General features: G+C 37.0%; 14 protein-coding genes across 14 annotated transcripts; 5 read left to right on the top strand and 9 right to left on the bottom strand.

The window, feature by feature from the left end:
* Nucleotides 1–87: 87 nt before the first annotated feature.
* C9374_011692 (uncharacterized protein) lies at nt 88–900 on the bottom strand (the record flags this gene model as incomplete). Its single annotated transcript, XM_044687375.1, has 1 exon — nt 88–900. The coding sequence occupies one exon, from the start codon at nt 898–900 to the stop codon at nt 88–90; it is 813 nt and encodes a 270-aa protein (XP_044542981.1).
* An 857-nt stretch (nt 901–1,757) lies between these two features.
* Nucleotides 1,758–2,968, top strand: C9374_011691 (uncharacterized protein; the record flags this gene model as incomplete). Its single annotated transcript, XM_044687374.1, has 2 exons — nt 1,758–1,905; nt 1,968–2,968. 2 exons carry the CDS (start codon nt 1,758–1,760, stop codon nt 2,966–2,968), a joined length of 1,149 nt encoding a protein of 382 aa, XP_044542980.1.
* A 69-nt stretch (nt 2,969–3,037) lies between these two features.
* Nucleotides 3,038–4,908, top strand: C9374_011690 (uncharacterized protein; the record flags this gene model as incomplete). The annotated part of the gene is made up of 2 exons (XM_044687373.1): nt 3,038–4,048; nt 4,132–4,908. 2 exons carry the CDS (start codon nt 3,038–3,040, stop codon nt 4,906–4,908), a joined length of 1,788 nt encoding a protein of 595 aa, XP_044542979.1.
* Nucleotides 4,909–4,961: 53 nt separating this feature from the next.
* C9374_011689 (uncharacterized protein) lies at nt 4,962–6,836 on the bottom strand (the record flags this gene model as incomplete). The annotated part of the gene is made up of 2 exons (XM_044687372.1): nt 4,962–5,748; nt 5,839–6,836. The coding sequence occupies 2 exons, from the start codon at nt 6,834–6,836 to the stop codon at nt 4,962–4,964; spliced, it is 1,785 nt and encodes a 594-aa protein (XP_044542978.1).
* Nucleotides 6,837–7,329: 493 nt separating this feature from the next.
* C9374_011688 (uncharacterized protein) lies at nt 7,330–8,454 on the top strand (the record flags this gene model as incomplete). Its single annotated transcript, XM_044687370.1, has 2 exons — nt 7,330–7,432; nt 7,613–8,454. The coding sequence occupies 2 exons, from the start codon at nt 7,330–7,332 to the stop codon at nt 8,452–8,454; spliced, it is 945 nt and encodes a 314-aa protein (XP_044542977.1).
* A 2,773-nt stretch (nt 8,455–11,227) lies between these two features.
* Nucleotides 11,228–12,646, bottom strand: C9374_011687 (uncharacterized protein; the record flags this gene model as incomplete). The annotated part of the gene is made up of 1 exon (XM_044687369.1): nt 11,228–12,646. One exon carries the CDS (start codon nt 12,644–12,646, stop codon nt 11,228–11,230), a length of 1,419 nt encoding a protein of 472 aa, XP_044542976.1.
* Nucleotides 12,647–12,835: 189 nt separating this feature from the next.
* On the top strand, nt 12,836–13,453 carry C9374_011686 (uncharacterized protein; the record flags this gene model as incomplete). The annotated part of the gene is made up of 1 exon (XM_044687368.1): nt 12,836–13,453. One exon carries the CDS (start codon nt 12,836–12,838, stop codon nt 13,451–13,453), a length of 618 nt encoding a protein of 205 aa, XP_044542975.1.
* Nucleotides 13,454–13,469: 16 nt separating this feature from the next.
* On the bottom strand, nt 13,470–13,799 carry C9374_011685 (uncharacterized protein; the record flags this gene model as incomplete). Its single annotated transcript, XM_044687367.1, has 1 exon — nt 13,470–13,799. One exon carries the CDS (start codon nt 13,797–13,799, stop codon nt 13,470–13,472), a length of 330 nt encoding a protein of 109 aa, XP_044542974.1.
* A 617-nt stretch (nt 13,800–14,416) lies between these two features.
* C9374_011684 (uncharacterized protein) lies at nt 14,417–16,084 on the bottom strand (the record flags this gene model as incomplete). Its single annotated transcript, XM_044687366.1, has 2 exons — nt 14,417–15,008; nt 15,141–16,084. The coding sequence occupies 2 exons, from the start codon at nt 16,082–16,084 to the stop codon at nt 14,417–14,419; spliced, it is 1,536 nt and encodes a 511-aa protein (XP_044542973.1).
* Nucleotides 16,085–16,522: 438 nt separating this feature from the next.
* On the top strand, nt 16,523–17,668 carry C9374_011683 (uncharacterized protein; the record flags this gene model as incomplete). The annotated part of the gene is made up of 1 exon (XM_044687365.1): nt 16,523–17,668. One exon carries the CDS (start codon nt 16,523–16,525, stop codon nt 17,666–17,668), a length of 1,146 nt encoding a protein of 381 aa, XP_044542972.1.
* A 150-nt stretch (nt 17,669–17,818) lies between these two features.
* On the bottom strand, nt 17,819–22,744 carry C9374_011682 (uncharacterized protein; the record flags this gene model as incomplete). Its single annotated transcript, XM_044687364.1, has 1 exon — nt 17,819–22,744. One exon carries the CDS (start codon nt 22,742–22,744, stop codon nt 17,819–17,821), a length of 4,926 nt encoding a protein of 1,641 aa, XP_044542971.1.
* A 73-nt stretch (nt 22,745–22,817) lies between these two features.
* C9374_011681 (uncharacterized protein) lies at nt 22,818–23,832 on the bottom strand (the record flags this gene model as incomplete). Its single annotated transcript, XM_044687363.1, has 5 exons — nt 22,818–23,211; nt 23,297–23,324; nt 23,378–23,432; nt 23,556–23,647; nt 23,775–23,832. 5 exons carry the CDS (start codon nt 23,830–23,832, stop codon nt 22,818–22,820), a joined length of 627 nt encoding a protein of 208 aa, XP_044542970.1.
* A 117-nt stretch (nt 23,833–23,949) lies between these two features.
* On the bottom strand, nt 23,950–26,601 carry C9374_011680 (uncharacterized protein; the record flags this gene model as incomplete). The annotated part of the gene is made up of 1 exon (XM_044687362.1): nt 23,950–26,601. The coding sequence occupies one exon, from the start codon at nt 26,599–26,601 to the stop codon at nt 23,950–23,952; it is 2,652 nt and encodes an 883-aa protein (XP_044542969.1).
* Nucleotides 26,602–26,722: 121 nt separating this feature from the next.
* On the bottom strand, nt 26,723–27,329 carry C9374_011679 (uncharacterized protein; the record flags this gene model as incomplete). Its single annotated transcript, XM_044687361.1, has 1 exon — nt 26,723–27,329. A coding segment is annotated over one exon (607 nt), but the record flags the coding sequence as incomplete, so codon positions are not given.

The following is a 27,329-nucleotide window of genomic DNA, read 5'->3' as shown; positions in this document are numbered from 1 at the left end:
TGACTTGTGACAGGTTTGAAGAACATTTTACAATGATTGCACAATGGAGATGAATTTGAGTACATTTTAATGTGTTTTCTCAAACTATTACAAGTTCTGGTACTTGGCTTTTCTCTTCTTGATGAAAAGGTAATAGGCCATCGAAAGGGCCACACATCCAATCACAAGTAACAAAACGGTGCCTCCAACAGAAGCAGAGACTGCAATAATAATAGTCTCAGTATCTTTGTTTGTTGGTGTTGGTGATGTTGATGGTGTTGGTTTTGGAGGTAAAGTTTTCCTTGATGCCACCAATCCAATCGATACCAAATCCATGTCTGATGCTCCGTACCATCTACATTGGAGTACTTGTTTTTGAAGATCTACCTGAGAGGTTCCATCTTTCAAAGAGAGAGAATTTGAGTTCTTCTTTTCATAGGCACATGAAAGAGTTTCCACATCAATGTCCACAGGTTGTCCATTCACATCCAAGAATCCTGCTGAGGCATTGAATGAAAATTCAAAGTTCACCAATCCAGTACCTGGGTAGCTTGGTGCAGAGGGATGTTGACCACTTGCTCCAACCATATTAAATCTGTAAAGTAGGGCATCACTTTCATTGGGAAGAGAAACTTGTTGAGAGGAGAGTACATGATCGAAAAAGTATCGATGAGGCTTATTGATAACTTCTGCATACCAGTCATAGTAATAAACTGTCAACGTGTGTGAAAGTGTTTGATTTAGAGAATAGTCCACAACTTGAGGATATGAAATATCGACCCATGAAGGAACTTGCAATTCTTGAATCACATAATCTCCCATGACCATAAAGCAAATTTGTTGGTTGTTGTCATAAGCAAGACTGTCAATAGTATTATTCACATATTCCACAGAGTACGATTTTCTCACACGATTGGGCATGGTGATGTAAAGGTTACCCTTTTTCAACATACACTCGATGGTTTTAGGCACTACATTGAACACTCCCATATAGTACGTCATGATGAATCGAATGGTGCTGTTGGCCGTGTATTCCACATTTGATGTGGTATCTAAATCCCTCTTGTCGTTTGCGAACGGTTCGTTCAATATTAAACATTCTTTTTAGATTCAACTTTTGGAATTTGGTGTTCAGTCAATGCACATTTTAAGCGTTTCTATGACCTCTGCGAGGGTGACCATGAAACAACCGTAATTTCCTAATTCGTCACAACTGGAAGGGTCGCTGTTCTATCAAGGGCAGCAGAATTTGCTCTAGGAGCGAATCTCAGTTCAAAAAAGCTATTCCACTGAGCTTTTGTTTTGGCTAAAAGTGGATATCACATTGTCAATATTTAAGCTGATTCAAGAGACGACGTTGTTGGATAGTTGGAAAACCAGCTGTTCCATCCATTGTAAATTGTTAAGTTTCCCATGAATTCTTGTTCCTCATGCATTAGTCTGTCTCAACAACAAGTCGATGTAATCCATATGCAGAGGCAAGTTTAATAATTAATAAATTATTTAATTCAGGGGAACAGGTAATACATGTGGGTTTTGTTTTCATTTGTGTCAATTCAACCAAAATGTAAATATCTGGAGATTTCACCTTCATTCAATGGATGAATAGAACTGACACGTGTCAAACTGGCCACAAGAATATTCCTTTCACGGTCAGAGTATTTTAGGAGTCAATGCAGGTTTCCACGGTCACTAGGCAATCAGTGACAACGAGAAAAAATCAGTCATGAGGATTACAGCACTTGTTCGCAATTTGTCAGCTGAACTCAGACAAAAAAATGCCAGAAAACGAAGAGGTTAATACTGCGATCATGATCGATCTTGGTTCAGGAACCACAAAAGTCGGATTTGTTGGTGCAGATAATCCCAGCAGCGTATTTCCGACAGTAATTGGTCAAGCAAACAAAGGTCGTTTACAACACATTCGTAAGTTTCAATTCACTCAACAATTTCCATTTTAATCAATGGCAACTGACATCATCCAACAGCACTCACCACGTTATATTCGGAACGACCAATGATCGGCGAGGAAGCTGTCTGCCATTTATACAACACTCTCCAATATCCAATCCGACATGGCATCATTACCGATTATGATTTAATTGAAAAAATTCTTCATCATGCACTTTACAATGAGTTACGAGTTGCACCCGAAGAACAATCTGTCATGATTTCCAATCGAACCAATACTCCAAATTTACAACGAGAAAAATTAACACAAATCATGTTCGAGACTTTTTCAGTTCCAGCATTTTACCTCGCACCTTCTTCGGTATTGACCATGTTTGCATCTGGAAGAAATACTGGAATTGTTTTAGATTGTGGAGATGGTGTGACAAGTGTCGAAACAGTTTGCAATGGTTATCATACCATTCATGCTGCAAAACGAATTTCAATGGGAGGAAGTGACGTGGATGAATATTTATCGAATTTGATTTTTAGAGAACGAGGTTATGAATTGACGACCAGCGCTGAAATGTACATTGTGAAGGGAATTAAGGAAAAGTTATCCTATGTGGCACTCGATTTCGATGAACAAGTTCAAAAATCGAGACTGTCCACTGAATTGGAAAAGTGTTTCGAACTTCCTGATGGAAATGTCATTACCTTAGGTCGAGAACGATTTCAATGTATGGAAGCATTCTTTCAACCACATCTCATTGGACGTGAAGATGCTGGTATTCATGAATTAGTATTCAATGCCATTCAAAAATGTGATTTAGGAGTGAGAAGAGATTTTTATGGAAATGTCTTGTTGAGTGGAGCAAGTACATTGTGTGAGGGATTTGAGGATCGACTTGCGAAAGAAATGAACGCACTTGCTCCTTCAACCATGCATGTGAAAGTTGTGGCTCCACCAGAAAGGAAATATTCAGTGTGGATTGGAGGATCGATTTTGGGATCTTTGACTTCGATGGCAAATTGTTATATTACAAAAGATGAATATGATGAGGATGGACCTACTATGGTTCTTAGAAAATGTTATTGAAATTGTCATGTTGTATTTAATAATTATTTAGTATTTAGTATTGAATTTTATTTTAAAAATTAAAAAAAAATGAAAAGGCTCCGAATACTCCGAACATGCAACATTGCAACTCGCTCAATGTTATGGAATCATGGCTTTCTCCAAAGAGAATATTCAAAATGTTTCATTTCACTTCAACCAACTCATAACTCTCATCGAAAAATTCAACCACCAAATCATCCAACAAATAACCATCATGAAAATCATCACGCAGAAAAATTAAACGAATTACATCAAAACAAAATCATTCCATTATTAATTTCTCCATTCCAAACAAATCGAATTTTAAATCAACACTTGTTGTCTCTTGATGCAAAACAAATATTTTTCGCAAATGATCAAACCCAAGTACAAACATTGATGAATCAATTATTATTGAATCAAGATGAATGTTTGAAAAATTGCACGAGTGGTAATGTGAATGGATCCAAGTCGACCATGATTGTATTTGAAGGAACTTACCATAACATGTTGGAATTGTATAATTCATTGAAGAAGAGACTTTCAGAACATTTAAATTCAAAACAAGAGCAAAAAATTGACAAGAGTTTAAAAGAAAAGTATTTGGAGAGTCACTTGTCAAAATTGGAATTTACTGATATTATTTCTCGATTTGGAATTTTAGGTCATTTAGAGTGGAATAATGAAAAAAATTCAACGAATGGATCGAACACACCATTGTCCATAAAAACAAAGGTTAAACGATTACCTAAATTGGATACTTTGAACAGACTTTTACAATTTACGATGGAAAAAGCTGAAAAATTTGGTCCTGTATTGAGTAGATCGGACATTTTCATTCCAATTCACTCTCTGCTTTCTTCCATTAAATCTATGGATCAATGGGAGAAGAAGGGAATTCAAATAAGTCTATCTGAACATGAAATTCTTGAAATATATCCTCAATTTGGAGTGTATAGTCCAACAAGAAAAGAAATATTCTCAACATTGGTACGAGATGCTTGTGATGGATTTTTGAAAACTTCTCAAACATGGAAGCAAATGAAGAATGTTAATATTATTGATATTGGATGTGGAACTGTAAGTGTCAAAAAGATGATTTTTCGAAAACATAATTTATTTACCATGTGTGACAATATTTGTCACATTGACTCGACCATAAGGGAGTTTTTGGGCTGTTTGTGGCAAGATGTCTTTCAAGGTTTCCGTCAAGATCAAATCCGAAATTTAATTTACAGTTTATTGACATTAATGAGTGGGCAATGGAATGCACAATGAAGAATGTTAAAGTATTTTCGAACAAATTTGGATGTCATAACTTTCTGGGAACAGTGGATTACTCGTTGATGGATATTTCAAACAAGGAGGTAGTTCAACAAGAAATTTTTCAGAAACTGGACTCGAGAAACTATTCTTCGAACTCACCAACTCTGAATTTACTCCTTTGCAATCCTCCTTGGATATCCATTTCTAAACAAGACTCTGAAATCATTCAACACAAGAGAGAACGTCTCAACATGTTCAAGAATGTCATTGATTTGTCAATTTTTGATACAGAGCACGAGTTTTTGGACAACTTCTTGAATCTCGTTCAACAATTTGTTGCAACGTCATCTTTAAACAACTCACAAACCTACGGAATGATATTGATCAGTAATGTAGGTCATTTACTTGGTCTAGAAGAAAAGACCATATTGGAAACCATTGAAAACAAGTGCCACCAGAAACGACTCAAAATTGTGAGAATATTTACTTTGAGAAGAGAGGATGACAAACATCATGATGTAGAAACATCTCAAAAACATTCACTCTCTGTAAAAGAATTTCTCGTCAACAATCCTCTTGCATCCAAGCGAAAGAAGTCTCCACATCATGATGACATTCAGCAAGCTAAAGAGAATGAGGAAGTCTATTGCATAGTAATTGGTAGTGGCTACTAGTAAACCTCACTTTTTGCTTTCTTTGAGTGTTAGAATTTTCGAGTGCTAGTTCCTTAACTCTTACCACAATTTGTTATCTTCTCCATCAAGAATGGGACGCTACAGAAATAAGGTTGATCAAATTTGGTAATACGTTTTGGCAAGTAATATGAAATGTTCACAGAAATGAATCCAATTAGCACACACACTGTTCCCATTGCATACATAACGTTGAATGCAGAAAAATCACTTTTGAAAACCATGTCACAAATAATTGCGAATGGAATGGTAAGAGTGAGACCGACGGTAGCAATGACTGGTGAAGTCAACACAACTGCCAATGCCCACAACAAGTCGCTAAACACGGCCGATATTAAACTATTCAAAACCATAGCTATGAATACCTTCCACGAAGGAGCTTGGAAAATCTCAACAGAAGTTCCCCATAGAATAAATAATATAGGCCAATTAAAAATTAAATTTAAAATTCCAACAAAGCCGAACATCATTGCCATGGAAACTCCCTCTTCATATTTTTTCAAAAGTGAGCTGTAAATTCCATATCCAACAGCTGCGAGTAAGCTTAACATATTTCCAAGTATAGTGTCTTTTTTAGCTCCAGAACCATTGTGACTTGCATCTGAAAATGTCACAAGAACAACTCCTGAAAGTGTGACAAGAATTGCAAAAAATCGAATTATACTAAAATTCTTTTCTACTCCAATTAACAATCCAAAGATAAAGGTGAACAGACATGATGTATTGGAAATGATAGTATCACTCGCAACACTTGTATAGGAGAGGGCATAATTATATGCAGTATTTGAAAAGAACCAAAAGAAGGTAACTACCACTGCAAGTCTGTTAAGCCATCAATTATAATTTCCAGAATGTTTCACAATGGTCAGAGAATGAACATTATTAACCAATAAATGACATCGCTGAACTCACCTAAACGTTTTTCCAACATTCACATCTCCTGAATGATCTTGATGATTTTCCTTGCCTTTTCCATCTTTTTTCATTGCTCCTTCTTGAGTAATTTCCTCAATATTTTCTTCAACTTTTTCCTCGCGATTTGAATTTTCATAATTAATGACTCCAAGAGCTGTCTCATTCGGTGACATTTCCTTTGACTCCAAACTCGTACTACTTGATTCCACTTTTTGATAACCGTTCACTCTTCTTATTACCACTCGACTTGTTCCATACAAATCTCTACGACGACCATCCTCTCTCGAATATTTCACCATTCCGAAATAGTTCAAAACTTTCGAAGGTATCACCAAACTAATCAATCCTTTCAATAGCCATTTCAATCCCTTCACCAATGGCCTCCTCCATGATCCCATAAACACAAATCCCAACAAGTAGATGGAAAATAAATTCGTGCTCACATAGGTTACAAAGAAAGGCTTATCATAACTCATATTTCCATAGATGAATTGAATGACAACTCCTCCCAAGACCCATAAAATCACTACAGCTACGATACAGATCATTCCGATGAGTTTTCGGAACAGACTTTTCATCAAGATGGTTTTGTTATTGGATGATGATGAAAAAGGACTGACGAGGCTCTTGGGTGATCCCGCGGTGGACGGTGAAGAGGAAGCTTGAATTAACGAAGCAGCTGAATTCATGGGAGGAGAGATGGAATAATGAGAATTGTTATCATCATGCGGAATGGAAGGAGAAATGAATGGATCATTGTGTACTTCTGAAAGAGTTGCTATTGGTGTCGTCGTATTGCCTTGCAATTCATGTCTATTTTCTATGGGTGTTTCATGATGAAGAAGAGAAGATGAAAAATCATCTCGGAGTGGATGTGATGATGATGATCTTTCCACGTGAAGAGTTGTTGCTGATGTAAGGGTGGTGAGAGGACCATGATGATCTTGTTGCAACTCCAAGGAGGAATTGGATGAACTCGACTCGGAGGATTGCATTTTCTTTGTGTGGATGGAGCAGGTGGTATGGACCCTAGAATTGCAACTTGGAAAAGTTTGAGTAGACTCCTGGAAATTCCATGAAGGGAAAACAGATTTTTTCAAACCATGTGTCCAAGAAGGTGTGAAGATCAGAGCTAATTAACATTAATTCAAAGTTTTAGAACGGGAATGAAAAAGTCACATATTCTAAACAAACGCACTAGAACTAGGTTGCGTTCCTTGTAAAGTTGAGGTTGTTTTTGTCACAACCATCGACCACAAGATGTAAGGGTCACCCCAACATCGAGTACAGACTTGAATCTTGAGAATCCAAGTTGTAACGGCCATCACCTCTTTTATTTTTAAAAAAAATTTATCAACCGATTTTTGATCAAGCCCCTCGCTCACTACCAACTCTTTGCTAGTGCGTCTTGTTGCATCATCACAACAACAATTCACTTTCGAAACATCCTCTCAAGTTATTATCATCATCACCACAGTATTTGCAACAATGAAGTACATGGAATTTCAAGAATTATGGCCCTATAATTGCCTCCTCGACGGTTTTGACCTCGGCTGCACGTATTTGTATGGAAAAATCGAAGTATTTTCATGTAAGTAATATTAGCATTTTCCATCACCTTGATCATTCGAATCATATTTTGTCATGAACAATGATTCACTAATATATTTGCTATCCTATTGTCACCTCTCACACATCATCCTCACAATACAAAATTTTCGAAATTACCACCGTTTTCGATCATCATGCATGAATATTTCATTCAAAACAGGCAAACAAACCTCGCAAGACAAAAAGCTTACGAAAGAGATTGAGAGTAGGAGAAGAAACAATAGTAATGCATCTCCCGCCACTCTCATCCACCATCATAATTTGAATGGTAATCACCACCCAAACAACAACCATTCATCGTCGTCGACGCTTTCACATTCCTCCACGACATCACCACAAACTATCAGTATGCCCAGTTCCAAAGCTATTGCCATCTCACCCAAGCAACAAATCGATATTTTGTCTCCACCTGCGTTGAGTCCTCCTGCTTTCTATGACCTGACGACGCAATTCAACGATGACCCATTTGGAGAGGAGAAACGCCAAACATTTGTTGACTTGATTGCTACTCTCAATAACTCATTCCCTGATTATGACTTTAGAAATGTCAAACCAGAATTCTTCGTCAAACTCAATCTCCAAGATGCCATCTTCACCATAAATAATTCTCTTCATGATTTGTATGAGAATGAACAATTCAGTTCTCTGTGGTCAACCATCAATGAAATTATTGACTTGAATCATTGCGAAGTTTACAGCTATGTGCCGGACCAGAATTTGGATGATCCATTTGCTGATCCGTTGAGTCTGGGTGGCTCCAAGTTGTGGACTTGGAATTACTTCTTTGTGAATCGCAAGCTCAAGCGCCTCGTTTTCTTTACAGCCTATGGAAAAAGTAAAGCGAGTACGCTCGAGGATGATGAACGTGAAGGCATGATGGTTGGAGATCAATATGACGAAGAAGATTATTTCTATTCCAATCCAAAGAATGCTAATGTGCATTACCAAGACTATGAAAATGATTTTGATGAAGAGATGGTCGATGATTTTGATGATGTGTAGGCACACACCATCTATTTGAAAAAGGGAAAAAGGGAAAAAGAGAACTGCTTGGAGAAATCTTGGCTGAAGAGAGAGGCGCGTTTGAGGTCGTCAAGTTGAACTTGTCTCAATCGTCCTTTTTGTGAACACTCACAACGTACATACTTGCATGCCAGTGCGCTCTCCCATAAATCTACTCTCAATTATGAGAAAGGATGAAAAGGTTTGCGCATCATACATTGCCCGTTGTGTGTGGTTGCTTAAATTTCTAATCACTACACTGTGAATTTGCTGGTTCCGTGCAGACTTTCATTCGTTTTCTCTCCGCTCAGCAACAAGCTTTCCCTTCAAGAAAGCCTCTACAACAAGAGTTGTGGAGGCACAGCCCTTCTTCCCTTTGAGAGGTTGGCCGGTGCACAAGTTGGCTACTCTCTCATGAAACTTGCAAAGGTTTTGCTCTTGAAAACAGCAACAATGCACTCCATCCTCTCTCGTGTAAGGACCATATCCGAAACCAAAAGACACGTGCTTGATTGGTATTCACACACGCCATCACTTCATGTTGTTGAACGGCTTTGCTTTTTTGGCTTTGCTTTTGAGGTTGTTGTCATGAGTGTGTTGTTGTGCAGGAACGAAGACCTTGCATGAATTCTTTGATGCAGTTTGCCCAATTCATGTGTATCCTACCAAGCCAATGTTTGTGTATATATATATATTCCAATTCAAAAGCAATAAAACAATTATTTCATAAATTTGGCTACTCATGATAGGTCAAAATACCAGTGTTGAAACTCTAACGATTGTTCGGCGTATCGTTGTCAATAAATCCAAGAGATGAATTGGTGTTGGAATTGGCTGTGTGGAGAGGAGGAACAAAGATGACACGCGTGTAAATCTTTCAAACTGTTTCCTTGTCTCACCGAGAGAAATCCTGCTCAGGACTGGCTCCTCCATCTCTTCCTCAACAGCTTGGATCTCTAGACCAGAGAATGCCCCTCTAAAAGAACAACGAAGGGACCCATTCATCCAAGCTATGTTGGAAGAGGTAAGACAATCCATAATATTATGGAGAAGAAGGTCAGTCTCCGTCTGAACAGAAATATTACCAAGGAAACAATTCAAAATTAACAAAAGAGAGTGTACGACGAAGCAAGACAAGTGAATACTTGCTCAATCATGGAACACTCCAACAAAGGTTGTGTTGACAAAGGAACAATGTGGTGTTCTATGGGGTTTGAAGGTTAAAAAGGTAATTAATTTATCGGATTTATCATGTAAATTAATGACTACAACACTCATTACTTACATGTTGCTAATCTGTATATTGGGATTTATTTAACCCAACAATGTTGTTGAAGACGTTTGTACAAAGACCCGATGAGAAACGACAATTCTCTTTCTTCAGAGAAGTGTGCATAAAACAAACCGAAAGTGCTGGCCAAGTTATCTTTTAAAAAGATAAAGAGGATAAGGCTGATGACTACGTGTGGTGTTATTCCAACAACAAGCCTTCATCAACGAAGGCTAACTTGTCCAAATACGCCAACAAATGTTTGCAGCCATCGAGCGGTTATCATCATGACATGACCATCACATCCTGGGTTTGTTCTCTGCAATAATTGTCATTTCATCACCGAATATATGATTTCCTTCATGGAAGGAAGAAGGTGTGTTGGTGCACAGGAGGCAGCGGTTGAAAGATGGTTCAAAGCCTCATGATGATGTAGCAGAATTTTTTTAGGGCACTGCCATGTTTTTGCAATTCAAATTTGCAGCCCAACCCAGACTTTTACAATGCAGGGGTTGACAAGAACGTTGTGTCACATAAAACTTTCATCTAATATATGACTTTACAAAATTAAAATGACACATGGCCTGCAAATTTTAGCTGGAGTTAAACGCGCTCTGTGTCACTCTTAATTTCGCAAAGATATATATCGGGCCCTTCTTTTTACTCTCTTTCTTGGGATTGTGGTTGGGATGTTGAAATGTTATGGCTCTTTACAAAATTAAAATGACACACCAACAAACTATGATGAATTTTATTTACAAAAAAAATGGCTTTCAAAGTGTTATGTGTCGGCCGAGATCTTGGAATTTACATGATCCGAGTGTGTTAATAATTCGGCCTCGTATCATTCCAGAACGAAATTTAGAAATTATATATACAGAATCTTGAAAACGAGGCTCGAAAAGCGAGTCAATGATTGTTATGGACGGATGTTGATCGAGAAGGAGAAAATATTGCGCTCGAGATTATTCAAGTTTGTTCACGAGTCAATACAACGCTCTCTGTTGAGAATGACACGATTTTAAGAGCTCGGTTTTCAGAATTTACTGTAAAGGCCATGCGTCGAGTGATTAGAAATTTGAAAAAGCCAAATTTATTTGAGCGTATGGCAGTGGATGCTCGACAAGAGTTGGATATGAGAAATTGTATCATGTTTTACTTGATTTCAATCTTTGAGATTGTCAAAATAGTTCATAATTTACGGAATATCATTGTTCATATAATGTGTCAATTTCCCACTCACTCCTTTATTGTAAAACAAGATTTGCAAGTTCAAAATATGATCAAGTGAAAAAATTTTGGTACTTCACATGCTCTCATGGGGGAGAGGGGAACGATACAATTTATGCATTGGACACTATGAAGGCTGCAGAATCGTTGTACTCACAGAACAGTCTGTACTGTACATTTTGAATTGATTAGAGGATTGAATGAGGTGACAATTTATTAAGTAATTAATTGTCTAGATGATATTCTCCAAAGCCATTTGGGACAAACGATAATCTAAATGTCATGATAGTCATTCATTTGATCATAGCAAAATTTGTTCTGACTATACAGTGCTGCTAATAATGGAATCATGGTTTTCAATTTGTTAACACACTTTGCAAAATCTTCCTCTGTCCAATCCCATGGAGAAATTAAAACTGCTCTGTGTACAGATGTTTTCTTGCAATGCTGATAGAAAGTGAGTTGACGTTCCAATTGGAGAAACTTTTTCTTCCACACTTCCTCTTTAGTGATATTTTGCACGGTTGCCTCAATGATTATATTTTCATCTTCTTTCTCTGCAACAAAATTAAATTGAACAGATGGTGGATCACTTGAGAGCAGATCAGTGAAAAGAGTTACTTTGTCGTTCCAGTTTCTCTTCTCTAGTTCAACCTGTGCATTATGAAACTCCAAACCATAGTCTATTTTCGACAATTTTAAAGGACTGAAGAATTTTTGGAATGGAATGTCAAATTTGCGAATGATGTTGAGTCTAATATAGTTTTCATAATTGGCTCCTACAAGACGATCAACTTTGTTTTGAATGATGTCCATCCTTTTCTCTAACGTGTTTTGAACATTATCAATCTTTTTCTCCAATGTATTTTGAACATTATCAATCTTTTTCTCTAACGTGTTGTGAACATTATCAATCTTGTTCCCTAATGTGATAATCTTGTTCTCTAATTCATCAAATTTCAACAACATCAGAGACTTTAAATCATGATATTCTGAACCAACTACAGCATTGGTAAAAAGAGGAGGTTCTTCCGCTTCATTTTGATTTGAAATGTCCTGGTAATCAATTGCTTGATTGTCTTCCTCTCCTTCTTCGCTTTCGTTGCTTTGCTCTACCAAAAATGTTTTTCCATCAAGGCTTGAATATGGTTTGCCTTCTTGAACGTCTTTGCTTGTTAAAGGACAGCTTGAGGGAGTGTTATTTACACTTGCTTTTTGAGAAGCATCAGGGTTTGTTGTTGATGTTTGGACCGGATTTGTGGTTGAACGTACTTTTCCACGCTTTTTGTTCTTACTTTTCTTTGGATGTTTCATTCCGTTTTTCTTCTTGTTCATGTTATTATCCGCCTCATTTATCAAAAAAGCCCTCATTTTGTCTGATTCAGCTTGTTTCATCAACTTTTCACTTTGGACAATTGAAACAAGTTTCTCAATCACGTTCATCGTCTGGTTCACTCTTTTTTCCAACGGCTCATTTTCGTCCAACGGACGAGGGCAAGGCTTTTTCCTCCAAGACCTGTATTTGTTAAGGTCGTCTGAAGAAGATACTCCGGCCAAAAATACATGCTGCATCCATGGATTCATTGAATCAAAATTCGTTGGTTTAGGTAAATACACCTTGTTGCTGAAGCGGTCCATTAGTTCAAGCCTTCTCTGCTCTCGTTCTTCATCGGAAAAAACCTGTTCTTGCATTTCGATTAGAGATGATATTTTTTTGGTCCTTAATAAATCTTGTACTAAGCATTCTGTAAAAGCTCGACTGTAAGCAACTTCAACTGACAATACTTGTTGGAATGTGTTACAAATGAAAATTCGGGTATCTCTCCTCCTGTGATGATGTTGTTCTCGTTATTCTTCAACATGAAAAAAATATTTTGAAACATGACCATCGATCCGCAGATTCGTATTCGGCCGTATTCGCCTCTCAAGCCTCAACAAGGCATTCTTACATTCAACAACAAGGAATACACCTGTCATGTAGGAAGAAATGGAATTGGACATAAAATCATGGAAGGAGATGGCATTACACCTGTTGGTGATTTCTGTATTCGGATGGGTTTTTATCGGCCTGACAAGGTGAAATGTTTACATTTATCAAATAATAATAATTATGATGATAATAACAAAGTCAGAGAAAAAGCACACACCCACGAAAATTCGTCTTTGATTTCAAAAATTACAGGCATACCCATGATTGAAATGAAACAAGAGTATGGTTGGTGTGATGATATGTTTGATGAAATTCACTACAATCGATTGGTGAGATTGCCAATTCCGTCAAGCCATGAAAAATTATGGAGAGATGATGATTTGTATGATATTGTGTTGGTATTGGGTTACAATGACAATCCAATAATACTTGGAAAGGGAAGTGCAATATTTATGCACATCACAAATAATGGTCCTACGAGTGGATGTATTGCCCTTGCAAGAGAAGATTTGTATGAAATTTTAACGCAAATTACTCCTTACACGACCATCCATATTTCCATAGAATAATGATAATATTCATGCACTACATTCCATTGTCCACCACCAATACATCTACAATCATTTTCACGCATTCTATGGCTGTTTTTGTGTTGGATGAAATCCAGTAATGCATCTTGACCTTATTGATGACAATGTCATGGGCATATCCATTCATTCCATGGTAAAACGAAGGGTAAGAAAATTGTAGATGAATTCTTCGACAGTCCACATGCTTTTGCAATTGATTCAACATTTTAGGGCAAAGTTCTTGCTGATTGTCTGAAGCCACTGCATAACGTTCACTCTCATCCAAATTCTCTAGAATTTGAATTCTTTTGATCATGAGATAATATTGAGCCGTATTTCTCGTCATCAAATCCACTATGACCAACAATCAAGAATTGAATTTCTTGATTTTTTGGAGGAGATTGGAATTCATTTGTTTTTTGAATGCAAGAACTTGAATGAGGGACAGAAATATCATTGTGAGTATTTCCAAAAAAGACTTCCCAACGAATGTACCAACATGGAGAACATGATTTTTGAGCAATGTAAAGATTTGAAGTTCGGATGAGAATATAATTTCAAGGGCCATTTTCTTTCCTCCCTCGTATCATTGGAATTTGATTTTACACATAATGTGAAGAGCTGTGTTGTTGGAATATGTTTGGGAAATTCTTGGATAATTATCCATGTATTGCATATCTTGGAATTGTCTCCATGGGACAACACTATGAAATAAACAACAACTTGATTGTTGTGAGCATTGGTGTTCAGCAGAATCGATCATTTTTTTATGTATTGGTGTTCTGATTTGTTCGTAATTAAACAACTTGAATTGCCTTCTAATGCATGATCGTTCATTAAATCTCATTCCATTTAATGGAGAGGTGTATGCATCAGAATTACCGATCTATAGATCTATGATTGTGAACCGTGGTGCGAATAGTGTAACAACTCACTTTGACATTTGTGTGTGCCAAACTTATTTTACAGTTGAGCTGAGACTCTTCTTAACTGTTCAGCCCTTCTACTTTTCACAAATTCTGAAGTTTTCAATTGTCCACACGCAGCTTGAATGTCTTTTCCTTTCGATCTTCTCACACCAGTTCGAATACCTGCATTTCTCAGAACTGCTCCAAATGCATCAATCGTCTCTGATGTCGAACATTCATAGGGAGCACCAGGCCATGTATTAAATTCAATCAAATGAAAGGCACATGTTATACCTTTGACCAATTCCACCAGTCGATGAGCTTCAGAAATTGAATCATTCACACCACGAAGCATGACATATTCAAAAGTCACTTTTCGATCGAGTTCCTTATTTAGAATCATTTCTCGAAGAGTTTCAAATAAATGTTCCAATGGATAGGTCTTGTTAATAGGAACTAAAACATCGCGTAAATCATTGTAGGTGGCATGAAGAGAAATTAATAAATCGACACCGAGTTCTGTCACGACACGTCTCATGATGGGCACAACGCCACATGTAGAAATTCCAATACGTTTTCGAGAAATGTTGAGTCCGTGTTGTTCATTAAGAATTTTCACAGCCTTAAAAACATTCTTGTGATTGTATCTGATTGCGAGTTTTGTATTTGTATTTTAATTTAAAAATAATATTAAATAATATTAAATAATATTAAAATGTGCATTCACAACAAGTTGTGTGAAAAATTGATACTCTAAAAAGGAATAATGAAAAACTTACAATGGTTCTCCTTGACCCATAAAAACAATATGTGTAATTCTCTCCATTTGATCAGGTACTGATATCACATTTGAAACAGCATTTTCATTATAATTCCTTCTCTTCTCTCGATCCTTCTCTGTCTGAATTGGCAACGAGTAAGCATGAAGAGGAAAGTTATGATACTTTTGTTTTGCAAGCATGACTTGACCCACAATTTCAGCCGCTGTCAAATTTCGTTCTAATTTCTGAGATCCAGTATGACAAAAACTACAATTCATACTGCATCCAACTTGACTCGACACACACATGGTAATTCTTTCCTTTTCTGGAAAATGCATGACCACTCCTTCTACTTTTCTCTCATCTTCATGCAAATCAAATAAATATTTTCTAGTTTTATCGAGAGAGCTAATAGTTTCTGCACATACACTCATGGGATACCGAATTTCAAATTTTTCTGACAGTTCGTCCATTTCTCGTTTCGTAATGGTCACTTTCATGTCATGAAAACTTGTTTGACCCTGTGTGTACATGTGTGAAAAAATTCGAGTGGCTTTGTGTGGTGTGATAGAGGGAATACTTTCGGAAAGTGTATCTATGAGTTCTTGCAATGTGAGTCCAATGAGATTTTTCTTACTTGTGGTGATGGATGAATTTTTGTTATCCAGTGTTGATGAAGAGAAAATATTCGAATCATCATGTTGAGAGTTACTTGAAGAATAATTTAAATGATTGGAATGATTCATATTATTATTTAAATGCATTTCGGAAGGAGTGTGGTCATGTTGTAATTCATTTTCGGAACCTTTATGTTGAAATAAATTGTTTTTTGAATATGTTTTAAAAGGTTTCGAATGGGTGAATGATGATGAAAAAATTTGTGAGGGAGAGAAGGAACCATGATGATCATTGTGCGTGTCGAGGATACGTCCAAAGAAACGGTGAAAATTCTTTTTTAACATTTTTTTTAACAATCAACTTTGGTTGAATTGGACAATGAGATTAAAAGTGTGCTTTATTCAACTGTGCTACTTGGATACTTGGTTCGTTGGAACGATGTCAAAAGATCAATAAATTTTAATGATGCACGATGGGAATTTTGAAAATAATTATTTAAAAAAATGTTTTCTTTTTTGAGAACATTTTCTTCGTGATGACCATTATCTCCAATCTCGGATGGTTATTACAGAGAGGTCAGGTACATTCATTAAGATGTGTGTACTTTTCACAACAACTATGGACTATCCTTGATGCCCGATAGTGTCGTGTTGTTATTTCACGTGCTGTCATGAGAGATAATTCCTTTGAAAATTAAAATCATCAAAGCTCTGTATGAGTACTGCAATAGTGTGCTGCTATTCTCTAATCACGTCATCGGAATATTCAGAATTATCATCATCATGACATTATTCTTGTTTGGATCATCTTCCGGAAGGAATAAGAAAACCGGTTTGCATCAGAAACAACAGCAGAATAATAACAAGCCTTCATCATCGGCAACTTCTATAAGAAATAATAACAACAACAACAAATCAAAGGCTTCTTCATCTCTCCGATCCTCAATTCAAGAAGATAAGATGGAAACACATGATGTAAAACTGAAAGGAGGCTTTTCAAACCACGCGTCTGGAATGATGAATCAACCGACAACTTGTACCTTTCATCACAAGTCATTACATCAAGAAGATGAAAACTCTCATTATAAGGATGGTCATTTGGATCATTCGTTGGAACCACATGTCAGTCTGACTGTTGCTCCTCCATTGAATCAACTCTTACCAGATATTAACAAACGACCTTCTCATGCCTTACAGAGAGAGGACTCTTTTGAAACTTTGAAATCGCCTGATCATATACCTCCAAAACTTGTTGCGTCACCAGCAAATTCTTCCTCCTCGACAACATCTTGTTCTTCACCTTTGAATTCACCTCATCAGCAATTAGAAGAACTAGCGTCCATGCGAAAAAAAAGCTCTCGAATGAGCTCTACGAATGGTGATGAAGGGCATGTCAAGAGTCATGTCTTGAAGTCGATGAATTCGGTTCGATTGTTGGACACTTTTCAGAAAATGAATAGCACTCGAACCTTAATTAAGCAAGATCCTGCTTTTGAAAGTAAATTAATTGAATATGAAGAGAAGAGACCAAAGCAAGAGCTGGAAGAGTGCAAAAAGATGGTTTTCTCTCAACTGGATGAAATGAGAAAGGTTTCACCAACCTCTATTTATGACAGTGCGTTATTATCTGATGCTGCTCAACATAAATCAAAGCACAGAGGATCCTCTCGAGTCATAAACGACGATGACGAAGCATCAGATGATGAAGAACAAGAGATGGTCTATTCGAAAAGAGAAATTGGAAAAATGTATGCCAAGGAGATTGGACGAGAAAGTTTACATTTGATTTGTCGAGTACGACGAAACATGATGAAACAAGACAGTTTCATCCAAGAATTGAACAGAGATAAAAATATTAAGGAAAAGTTCGAAAGAAATATGAGCTTGTTGAAGGGTTATGGAACGAACAAGCTGAAAGTGGCGGAGTAATTTTGACAGCAGCAGCAGCAAACTACAATAACAATCAAATTCTATTTATCAAACTTGTGATGCTAATGCAATCTTCTAAAACTTGTTAAGGTTATGTAATTGAGTTTCTGAGCTATTTGTGAGAAAAAAAATACGATGCTTATCATCGTCTCATGATAAATCAAAGCTACCTCCTCCCATTTGAATGGCTACACTCATCTTGGCTTTCAGCACTTCGAATGATGAGTATGCAGGAAGCTTCAAATAATGGAAGCAGGTATTGCAAGTGGGTAACTCATTATCTGGGTTCTCGACTGTCTTTTTCACTACTGTTAGCTTGGGATGCAAGGACTTCAAGCCGCCCACAGGTACACGACTACTTCCCGTTGAGAATTGTAAAAACAATCGCTGATCGCTTGCGTTCAACTGAAGCAACCAATCAATCAAAAATTTGATGGTATCAGACTCCAAGTTGTATCCATGTGAACATTGAATGCATTGAACAAGAGTTTCTCGATTGTTCCATAATTCGTCACATCCTCTAATAAGCGTACAAAGCTCTTCTGGTGTAAAGCATTGCAAGCTTGAGATTCCATGTCTGAATGATAATACTTCACCCAAGCCATATTCGATACACCACAATTGCTCTTCAATTCCCTCCTTACAAAGATAACGAGATAGATCATCACAATATTTTTCAATATTATGAATGGTTACATCCTCATCCATTCCATTCTCCACTAAATTGTAGTTACCAAATTGGAATTGCAAACATAATTGTTCAATATCATTTGAAAGTTTCTTCCATTCATCGTTATTTTCTTCTGCATTACATGTTTGTTTCTTATTCCTGAAAGTAATGACATGTTGTAAAGAGTTATAAATAAGAGGTTGAATTTGAGCATAATCAAAAAGCGAGAGTTGATCTTTCACCGGATTGGTCAACAATTCTAGCATGGGTAAATTGCATTCCATATCTAAAAGACGGCCATCCTCTAATCCTTTTGCAATCAGAGACCCCACTAAAACATATAATTTTCGTTTCGATTCAGAGAGAGCGGACCTATCTTGTCTCAACTGTGGGAAAATTCCAAAGGAGCACCTAACAAACTCTCCTTCTTCTGATTCATCCATCCAAAGATTGTTTGCCTTCTTTTGTAATTGTTTAGATACTAAATCGTAGTAGGCTAAGGTTGGACCTAATCCAATACCAGCCTCACTTTCATATTCAAACTCTAGCGTATATTTACTTGGATAATGGAGAGGTTGAATTTCTGTCAATGTTTGTGAAATAATATTTTCTCGATCTACAATTTTCACACGCTCCATCTTCTTCCTGCCAATTCTCGTTTCGCTTGACACACCTGTTGCATTGCAATGTGTCTGTAACAGCTGAGAGGCGTACAATGTAGCACCACTCCATTTTGTGAAAAAGTTTCTTCTGGTTGAGAAGGGAAGCAGAAATCCGCAATATCTAGTTAAGACATACATCCATGATGGAATCGAATGTGTAGTAATGGCTACTAGTATTCCAAAAAATTGCGATGATTGTTGCTGCATGATAAATTTGCTTGAGAGCTGCATATTTTGGAAGGACACAGTATTCACTGTTTGATTCTCATTAAGGGTATAAAGAATCTTCAAAAATATTAAACAGTTGATGAGATGAGAAGCTGCTTCTGACTTGTCCAATGCGTTGCTCATTTCAAGACTAAATTGCTCAATCCATCTCAACAATTGATGCATGTTGTAAGAAGTTTGCGTAAAGAAATTTTCGGGTAATGTATGTTTGGCGCTTCGCTTGTGTTCCAAGAACTTTTCAAGCTTTTCTTTTGGATCGATAATCTTGTACTTGACATCATGACTTGATAAATTGAAAAACTCAGAGGTAAGTGATTCGTTCACAGTGATGAGAGTATGATCTTTCATGGTACGAAGTTTTGACTCAAAATAAGTAAGAGATGGATCGGTACATGGCTTTCCGTCAAGATATATTTCAATGTCCGAGTTCGTTTGTGCTTGCTTTTTGATAAAACTTTCAAGACTTCTGATAGTGACCAGTGGTTCAGCTTGAATATCGGAATTTTTCCAAGCACCTTTTTGCTTGGCATCAAGACATGAAATGTTCAAGTAGATAGTATTTCCAAATTTCTTGATCGTGCTTTCTGAGAAGGGATTGTCAGTAAACTTGAAAAATTTTTCAGCCAATTTTTCAAGCAAGGAATGGCTCAAATCGATCAGATTGGAGTACGTTGATGCATTTTGTGATAAAAGCTTTCCAAACTCTGCAATGACTGTATCTTGTTGATGAATAGGGGTTTGTAAAAGACTTTTCACAAAAGTCGTCGTAAAGCCACATTTCTGAAATTGGAATGCTGAAATATTCGAGCCTGAGCTAAACAAGGGAAGCATGTCTTGTAAAATTTTGGCGTCCAATGTATGTAACTGTTGGCATAAATTTTCTAACTGAATCTCTTCTTCTGTGTGATGGTTTGTGGTGTGAATTTGATCCTTGAAGAAGGTATTCAAAATGTATTGAGAGCTATCATGAATCACTTTAAAAGCACTTTGCTCCAATTCATTCATACCATCCTTAGACATGGAACTGATATTATTAAAGGTAGATAACATTCCTTCACGAACGAAAATACTCTTCAAACTTGCGTGGTCAGAAGGTAAATGTGAGAGAACAAGTTGCATCATTTTCAAGCAGTTCGAAATAACAACCACATCAAATTTGCTCATAGTATTAAAATCATGAACCGATACGTTCAAATAAGCAGGAGCAGTGATACTCTCATCTTGATGTTGACTATCTAAAAGACTCTCAATGCTCGATAATGATGAAGAGCTCTCTACAGAAAGGCATTGATTCAAAGTTTTGATGGCGAATTTGGCTACTGATCTCCATAAGATTGTATTATCTTGGATATTTGTTTCATTCGATGACTTGAGGCAAGTGTAAATCAGCTTACAAATCAGACTCACGCAATCTTTTCTATAAAACTCATTGGTGGATAAGGCTATGAGAGGTTCCAATAATTCTTGCAATGCAAATGCACTGATTTTGATTTGATCAGATGATGGCAATTTAGAAAAGGCTCCTGCTTTTGAATATTTTTCTTTGGTTTTGGTAATTGTTGGCTTTGTACTGCTCCCGATCATGCTAGATATTCTTCTTCTAAATTGAGGGGTGGATGGAGATTGGGATTCTTGTTGAGGAGAACTGGCTGAGCCACTTGTTTTTTGTTTCTTGAAAAATCTCTTAAAGAAGCCCTTGCTTGATTCTGTACTCTCTTCGTTCGATGATGGTGGAGTGGTTGGAGATTGTGCATGGTGTTTTGTTGGATCTTCTTTGATTTCAATACAAACATCTCTTGAGAAGGAGAAGGGCAGAGGATTTCTCTTAATGTTTCTGGTGACTCCACCTTGCTGTTTCATTTCCATGAGATCTATTCTATAACTTCTTCCAATGACCATTAAATTGAATGGAGTTTCAACATTTCCAGATCGGTAATGTTTTTCTAGCTCCATATTGGCATTTTCATCATATTCATTCATATTGTGATAATCATCTTCCCAATAATACTTATTATTTCCATAAATATAAATGGGTATAGTACCACAACTTTCATGATCCTCGACTTCAGGAAACAAGCTATTGAGTAAATGTAAGATACAATCTTGTAATAGGGAAAAATCATGGCTCGACTTTTCACTTGTGGAGAACATTAATTCTTGCTGTTGAGGATCAATCCACTTTTTAAGAATTGCCATGAAAGTTTTTGCAGTTGTGGTGGTTGCCGAAACTGAGGGATTCAATAAATTATTTGTGACTTCTGGGGATGCATCGCAATAGAGAGAAAGTGTGTTCAAAATGTACTGAGAAATTTTACATGATGAAACGGAGACTATGTTTGATGCATCGTTCAATTTCTCAACCATGTTGGAAAGCATGGACCGGTTTGCAACTCTCTTTGCTACTTGTTCCATAATACTCTCGGAGGAATCGGATGACGAAGAGGTGGCTGATACAGATTTGGAAGCTTTTCGTTTTGTTTGTTTCTTCTCGGAAGTGTCTGATAATTTTCCTTTCTGGAATCTACTTCTTTCGAGTATGTAGGCAAAGCAATGACAAATAATTTCGAACATTTCTAGAGATTGACGTGTACTGTTAATGTCACCGCTTGCATTTGAAAGAGTTGCATGTCCAGAAACATTTCTAATTTGTCTAATCAAAGCATCCAAAGAGCCTGCTTGCTCTATGAAAATTGGAAAGTCTTCCTTCACACGCATCTTTCTAAACAAGTTACAAATAGTTTTTAGAGCAGAAAGTTTGATTCTAATTCCCATTTGAGGACTATCTAAACATCCAAGTAAAACGCTCAGAAACCCTACATTTTTCATCGATGTCAATTTTTTCTTTGATTTCGCTGTTGTTGTGCTCGTATTGGTGTCACTGCTTTGATCATTTACATCATCAGTATTGGTTTTTGCATTCAACAATGCTGTAGGTTCTTCAATACTAATCTTGTCAAAACATTTTAAAATTTCTTCTAACATGCCTTCATTCACCAAATCTCCAAACAATTCTTTTGAGAGTGGTCTTGCATCAATATTTTGGTCCGATGCTTCCAGTAATGTACTATCAGTGGAACTGCTCTCACCTTTGGATCGTTGATGATCAGAAAATATTTGTAACAGGTCTAACATGACTGGAATGGGATTATAACTCAACACAGTTGGACAACTTCGTGGAACCAAGTCTAGTATGGAGCCGAGAGCTCTCAAAATTAATGTAATGATTTCTCTCGAGTCATTCCATTTTCCTTGCAATGATGACACATCCTCTAGATTTCCGCTGTTGACTTCTTGCTCAATTCGTTTCACTTCGGAAAGTCTATCCTGTAAAATCGGAGTCAACACACTTGACCAGCCATATACATCGAAACCGGCAATAAAATCCTCCAAACCAATACACAAGAAGGTACACAATTCGTTGAGACTGTTGATTCTCTCCTGATCACTGGCAAGATTTTGAAAATCACTCGAGCTCATGCTCATAGAGCCATAACCAAAATCTCCTTCATCATCCATTTTTTTTGAAGTTTGTGAACGCTATTTTTGTTTTATTAGGTGTTTTACAATAGGCCAATGTCATTCAACTCCTCTACAACAACAAGCACAAGTTTTTTCCATTCTTCTTCTTTTTAGAAACTCTTCCATACAAGCTCACTCGAATGGCCTCATCAAAGACCTTCTTCAAGCCTTGTTTGGTTTTGGCTGAGCATTCAACAAATCCTGCACAGTCCAATTCCTCTGATAACTGGAGACCTTCCTTGTATGTGACCACTCGTTCCTCTGGATCGCCTCGAGCTTCCATATTCTTTACATAGTTCAAATCATTTCTCAAATCAAGCTTGGTACCGACCAACATGACATGTGCTGAAGGACAATGTTTTGAAATTTCAGTGAACCATTTCAGTTTGGCGTTAACAAAGCTCGAGTACTGAACAAGGGAAAAGCACAGTAAGAATACATTGGTGTCTGGATATGACAAGGGTCTGATTCATCACAATGATATTGTTGTGAGCGATGTTCCAAGTGAATATCATAACGTCATCATACCAAGTCATGAAACTGTCTTACCTTAATCTATCATAATCTTCCTGGCCGGCTGGTTTTCATTACATCATTCGGAATTCGAGAATCAACAAAATAACCACATACCTGTATCCCATAGAGTAAGATTTACAGGCTTTTGATCTACATAAACAGTACAACCCTACATATTGAGAGGGTTTAGTTCGTTGAAATACAAGTCATCAAATGATTTAAAAGCAAGCAATTGAATTTTCATCAACAACGTTTGTTGAGATTCCGAAGAAGAGTGCTCTGAGCCACTTACATAATTGTCAAATACTGTTGGAACATAATCATTCATAAATTCCTTTCCAGCATATACAATCAACAAGCAGGTCTTTCCAACATTTCCATCGCCTAACAATTTGAGAGTTATTGTGTAACCAGCAGATGGGATTGGTGGGATTCCAAAGGACATTATACCGAATGTTCGTGAGAGCCCTTCCATGAAACACAACTGAAAACCTCAAAAAGCCTTACTTACCCACAACAACGATTTTTACTGTGGTGGCTTCCGCTGTTGAATTATTTGCGTTGTTCATATTTTTTTGGGCTTGCCCGAAGCACAACAACAACAACAACAACATTATATAATAAATAATGCTTCATTTGTTGGATATATGTACCATCATGAGAAAACAACTCTATTGAGAACCAAATTACTTGATATTCGTAACTAAATGATCAGTAAGGTATCTGTAAATATGACGTCTGTTGTCAATCGAGTGGTCCTTATTCGTGTAGACCATTAAATCGAATTGAACCAATTTGTCTTGCAAGAGAGACATTAAATTAAAACTGTTAATCGGATGTACGTTGTCATCTCGTGAGCCAAAAGCAAGGGAGAATTTCTTTGATGATTGTGCAACGTCTCCGTTGGAAAGTTTTGTTGGTAATAGCGGACATTTTGGATCTTGAACTTGATTCAACACGCTACTTTTCTTGTATCCAGCTGGATTAACGGATGGCCACAACATGTATCTTTCAGTGTAGGCAGTGTCATAGTATCTCCAATCCGTCACAGGAGCAACACTCAATGCTGCCTTAAATGGAAGAGTTTCAGTATTAGTGTTATTCTCAGAGAATGTTAGAGTCTTGGATGAAAGATAGCCTCCGTAAGACCATCCCCAAATTGCAATCTTTGCACTATCGACATAGGACAAGCTGCTGAGATATTTGGCAACAGCAATTTGGTCCACTACTTCATAATATCCCAAATTTAAATAGGTTTGAGTCATGAAATTAACTCCTCGGTAACCTGTGCCTCTACCATCCACTGTTACTACAATAAAACCAATTGAAGCCAAATAAAGGGAGAATGAATTGTGCATGGATCTCCAATTGTAATTGACAAGTTGTGAACCTGGACCATTGTAACTGTAAATAACAGAAGGATATTTGACGTCATTTTCTGCATTCCATTGAGGTGGATAAATAATGAGAACATTCAATTTGTCTCCATTGTCATTTTGAACTTGAGTAATCTTCACTTTTGGCATTAACAATTCAGTTTCTACTGTTTGTTTGAGATCTGAATTTTCGCTAACATTGTATCCAGAATTCGCAGTACTTGCAATGAGTGAAGAAACAGAGTACAAGGTGGAAAACGGATACTGTGGGCCTCCATAATTCAAAATTGCATAATTTCCATTCACACTAAATGATGCATCAAAGAAAGAACCAGAATCGGTTGAACTGTTCTTGCTTAGTAATGTAATCTTTCCATCGAGAGTGGTACCAAATATTTGTCTTTGAATGCCGTTTGAATCAACTGTTGTTTGGAAATAGACATGGTTAACATTTTGAGAATAGGTTCGATAGACTTGAGTGACATCAAAATCTCCACTCGTCAAATATCTCACAAAAGTGTTATTTGTAGGTTTGGAATGATCATAAAGCGCAAGGTGATAATGATCAAGGTTTGGAACAATGTCAACAAAATAGGTAGTTTGAGGAATAAAGTAGGTTGAACCTTGAGCATATTGAATCCATCGATCTGTGTTGACAGTATGAACAATACGAGTGGGAATAATACCTTGTGTAGATACTTGTGTCACATCACCAAGTAAAATATCTTTTTGATTTTGACGTCTGTTCACACGAACAACAGCTACTTGAGTATTCGACGCCCACATTAAGTCATAGACATAATTTTCATCTTCAATATTGATAGGATAAGGGATTTGGCCAATATCCACCTGAGAGGTAGTATCAGTACTCAAATCATAAACATGAACCGATGGAATTGGATTGTGATCACCTGGTGTTGGAATTCTAACTTCTAAATATTCAGCATTGGTATTGCTAATGATATATTCAGGAAGTTGAATTAATGGAACTTGAGTATCGTTCAATTTTAGATAGGTAATCTTTGAACAATCTGGTGAGAAGAAGAATGTATCCACTCCTGCAATAACTTCCTCTTCATAGACCCAATCAGCAACACCGTTGAAAATCAATTCAAAAGAACCATCTGTTGTGATTGGTTTTAGTACCTTGGTTTCACCACTATTCGCATCAAATGTGTGAATAAAGATGTTGTTATCTTGTACAAAAGCAGCAACCACTTGATTTGAGCTTGCACTTGCATCCGAAGGATTACACCATTTCATAATGGTTTGCTTTGGCGCTTGTGGATTCGAAAGACTGGTGACCTTCTTTGTAATGGTATCCAAAACAATAAATGTACTGAGACTAGAGTGACGCCAAACATGTTCCACGTCCATTTCAAAAGAAACAAAACGTTCTTCCGCTTGAATCAAAAACGAGGTGAAACAGTAAATTTTGTTGGAAGTGAGCGTCTCCGAAGAGAGAAAAACGCTTTCAGTCTTTGTGCTGGCATCAAATTTCATGATATCACATTGTGGTGTAATACCAACTCCATTCGTTGCAGCTTTAAAGGATCTGACAGTGGCCATATTCTCAAAAGTATGGGTCAAAACATTTGCTCGTGTGTTACCATTCGTTTCCGAAGTGGCAGTATTATTTCTCACTTTCCAATAGTAATAGAAATTTTCTTTGCTTGGATTCTTGGACCAAGTAGCATCTAGTGATTCTGTTGCAAAGGTTCCGTTGAACACGTCATTGAATACGATGGATCTCTTGATGATTTTTTCTTCATAGGTGAGAATTAAAACAGCAATCACGACAGTGATAATTCCTGTAATCATAAGTCCCAGAATAATGTATAAAATTCGAGTGAATAATTGTTGACGACGCTTCTTCACTTCTTCAGGGGAGAGCTCTACCGACTGGACACTTCCCGAGGTTTGGTCGATGGGATTTTGATGAAGCCGTTCTCTTTCACTCATTTTTTTGTTTTCACAAAAATCTGTCAGGTTGCAACAGAATGGAAATTTCGACAAATATTTAATATTTTACACTTTGTTGTATTAATAGTTACAAATGTCTTACTTGAGGGCCTGTAATTCATTATGGAGTGACCTTATTGTTGGGTTTTGTCTGTTGTTTCTTTTTCGATTTTCCATGGTTCAATTGTTCAAGTGAGCTTTTAATCATTTGCATGGTCCTCTCCACCTTACTCTTAATACTTGTGTCATGTGTGCTCGCAACCAAAGAGTGATTATCTGAATTGTGTTTTTCTCGCTTCGTTCGCTCCATATCATCCAACAAATTTCCAATCTTTTTACCATTTCTTTTCAAGTCACACAGTAACATGACAGATTTAGGATCCATTCCTGTAGCATATTCCTTTCCTAATTGCCCAAGTTGTTCTTCTGGTGGTTGCTGAGCTTCTTCATCATTGCTTCCGTTTCCATATACGTAGGGCTTTAGGTTGGTCTTTGTGTCTGAAATTAAACTCGATTCATACTCAAACAAGTGATTATCAAAGGTTGGATCATTCTTGAGAGTTTTTCGTTGTTCGGTCAGTTTTTGGAAAGTGTTCACAAGACGAGGAGATGAAACAAGACTTCCCAAATGACCAGAAGCCGAACTACCTCTGGAACGTCCTGATGTTACAGAATACATGGAATTTCTCCTAGAAAGAGCTGGAGGGGGTGATAATAAATTGGAGGAC

This window comes from Naegleria lovaniensis, assembly GCF_003324165.1.
Source record: "Naegleria lovaniensis strain ATCC 30569 chromosome Unknown tig050, whole genome shotgun sequence".
NCBI classification, from domain to species: Eukaryota; Heterolobosea; class Eutetramitea; order Acrasida; family Naegleriidae; genus Naegleria; species Naegleria lovaniensis.
The sequence above is the reverse complement of the archived record's forward strand: the minus strand, read 5'-3'. Positions and strand labels throughout refer to the sequence as shown.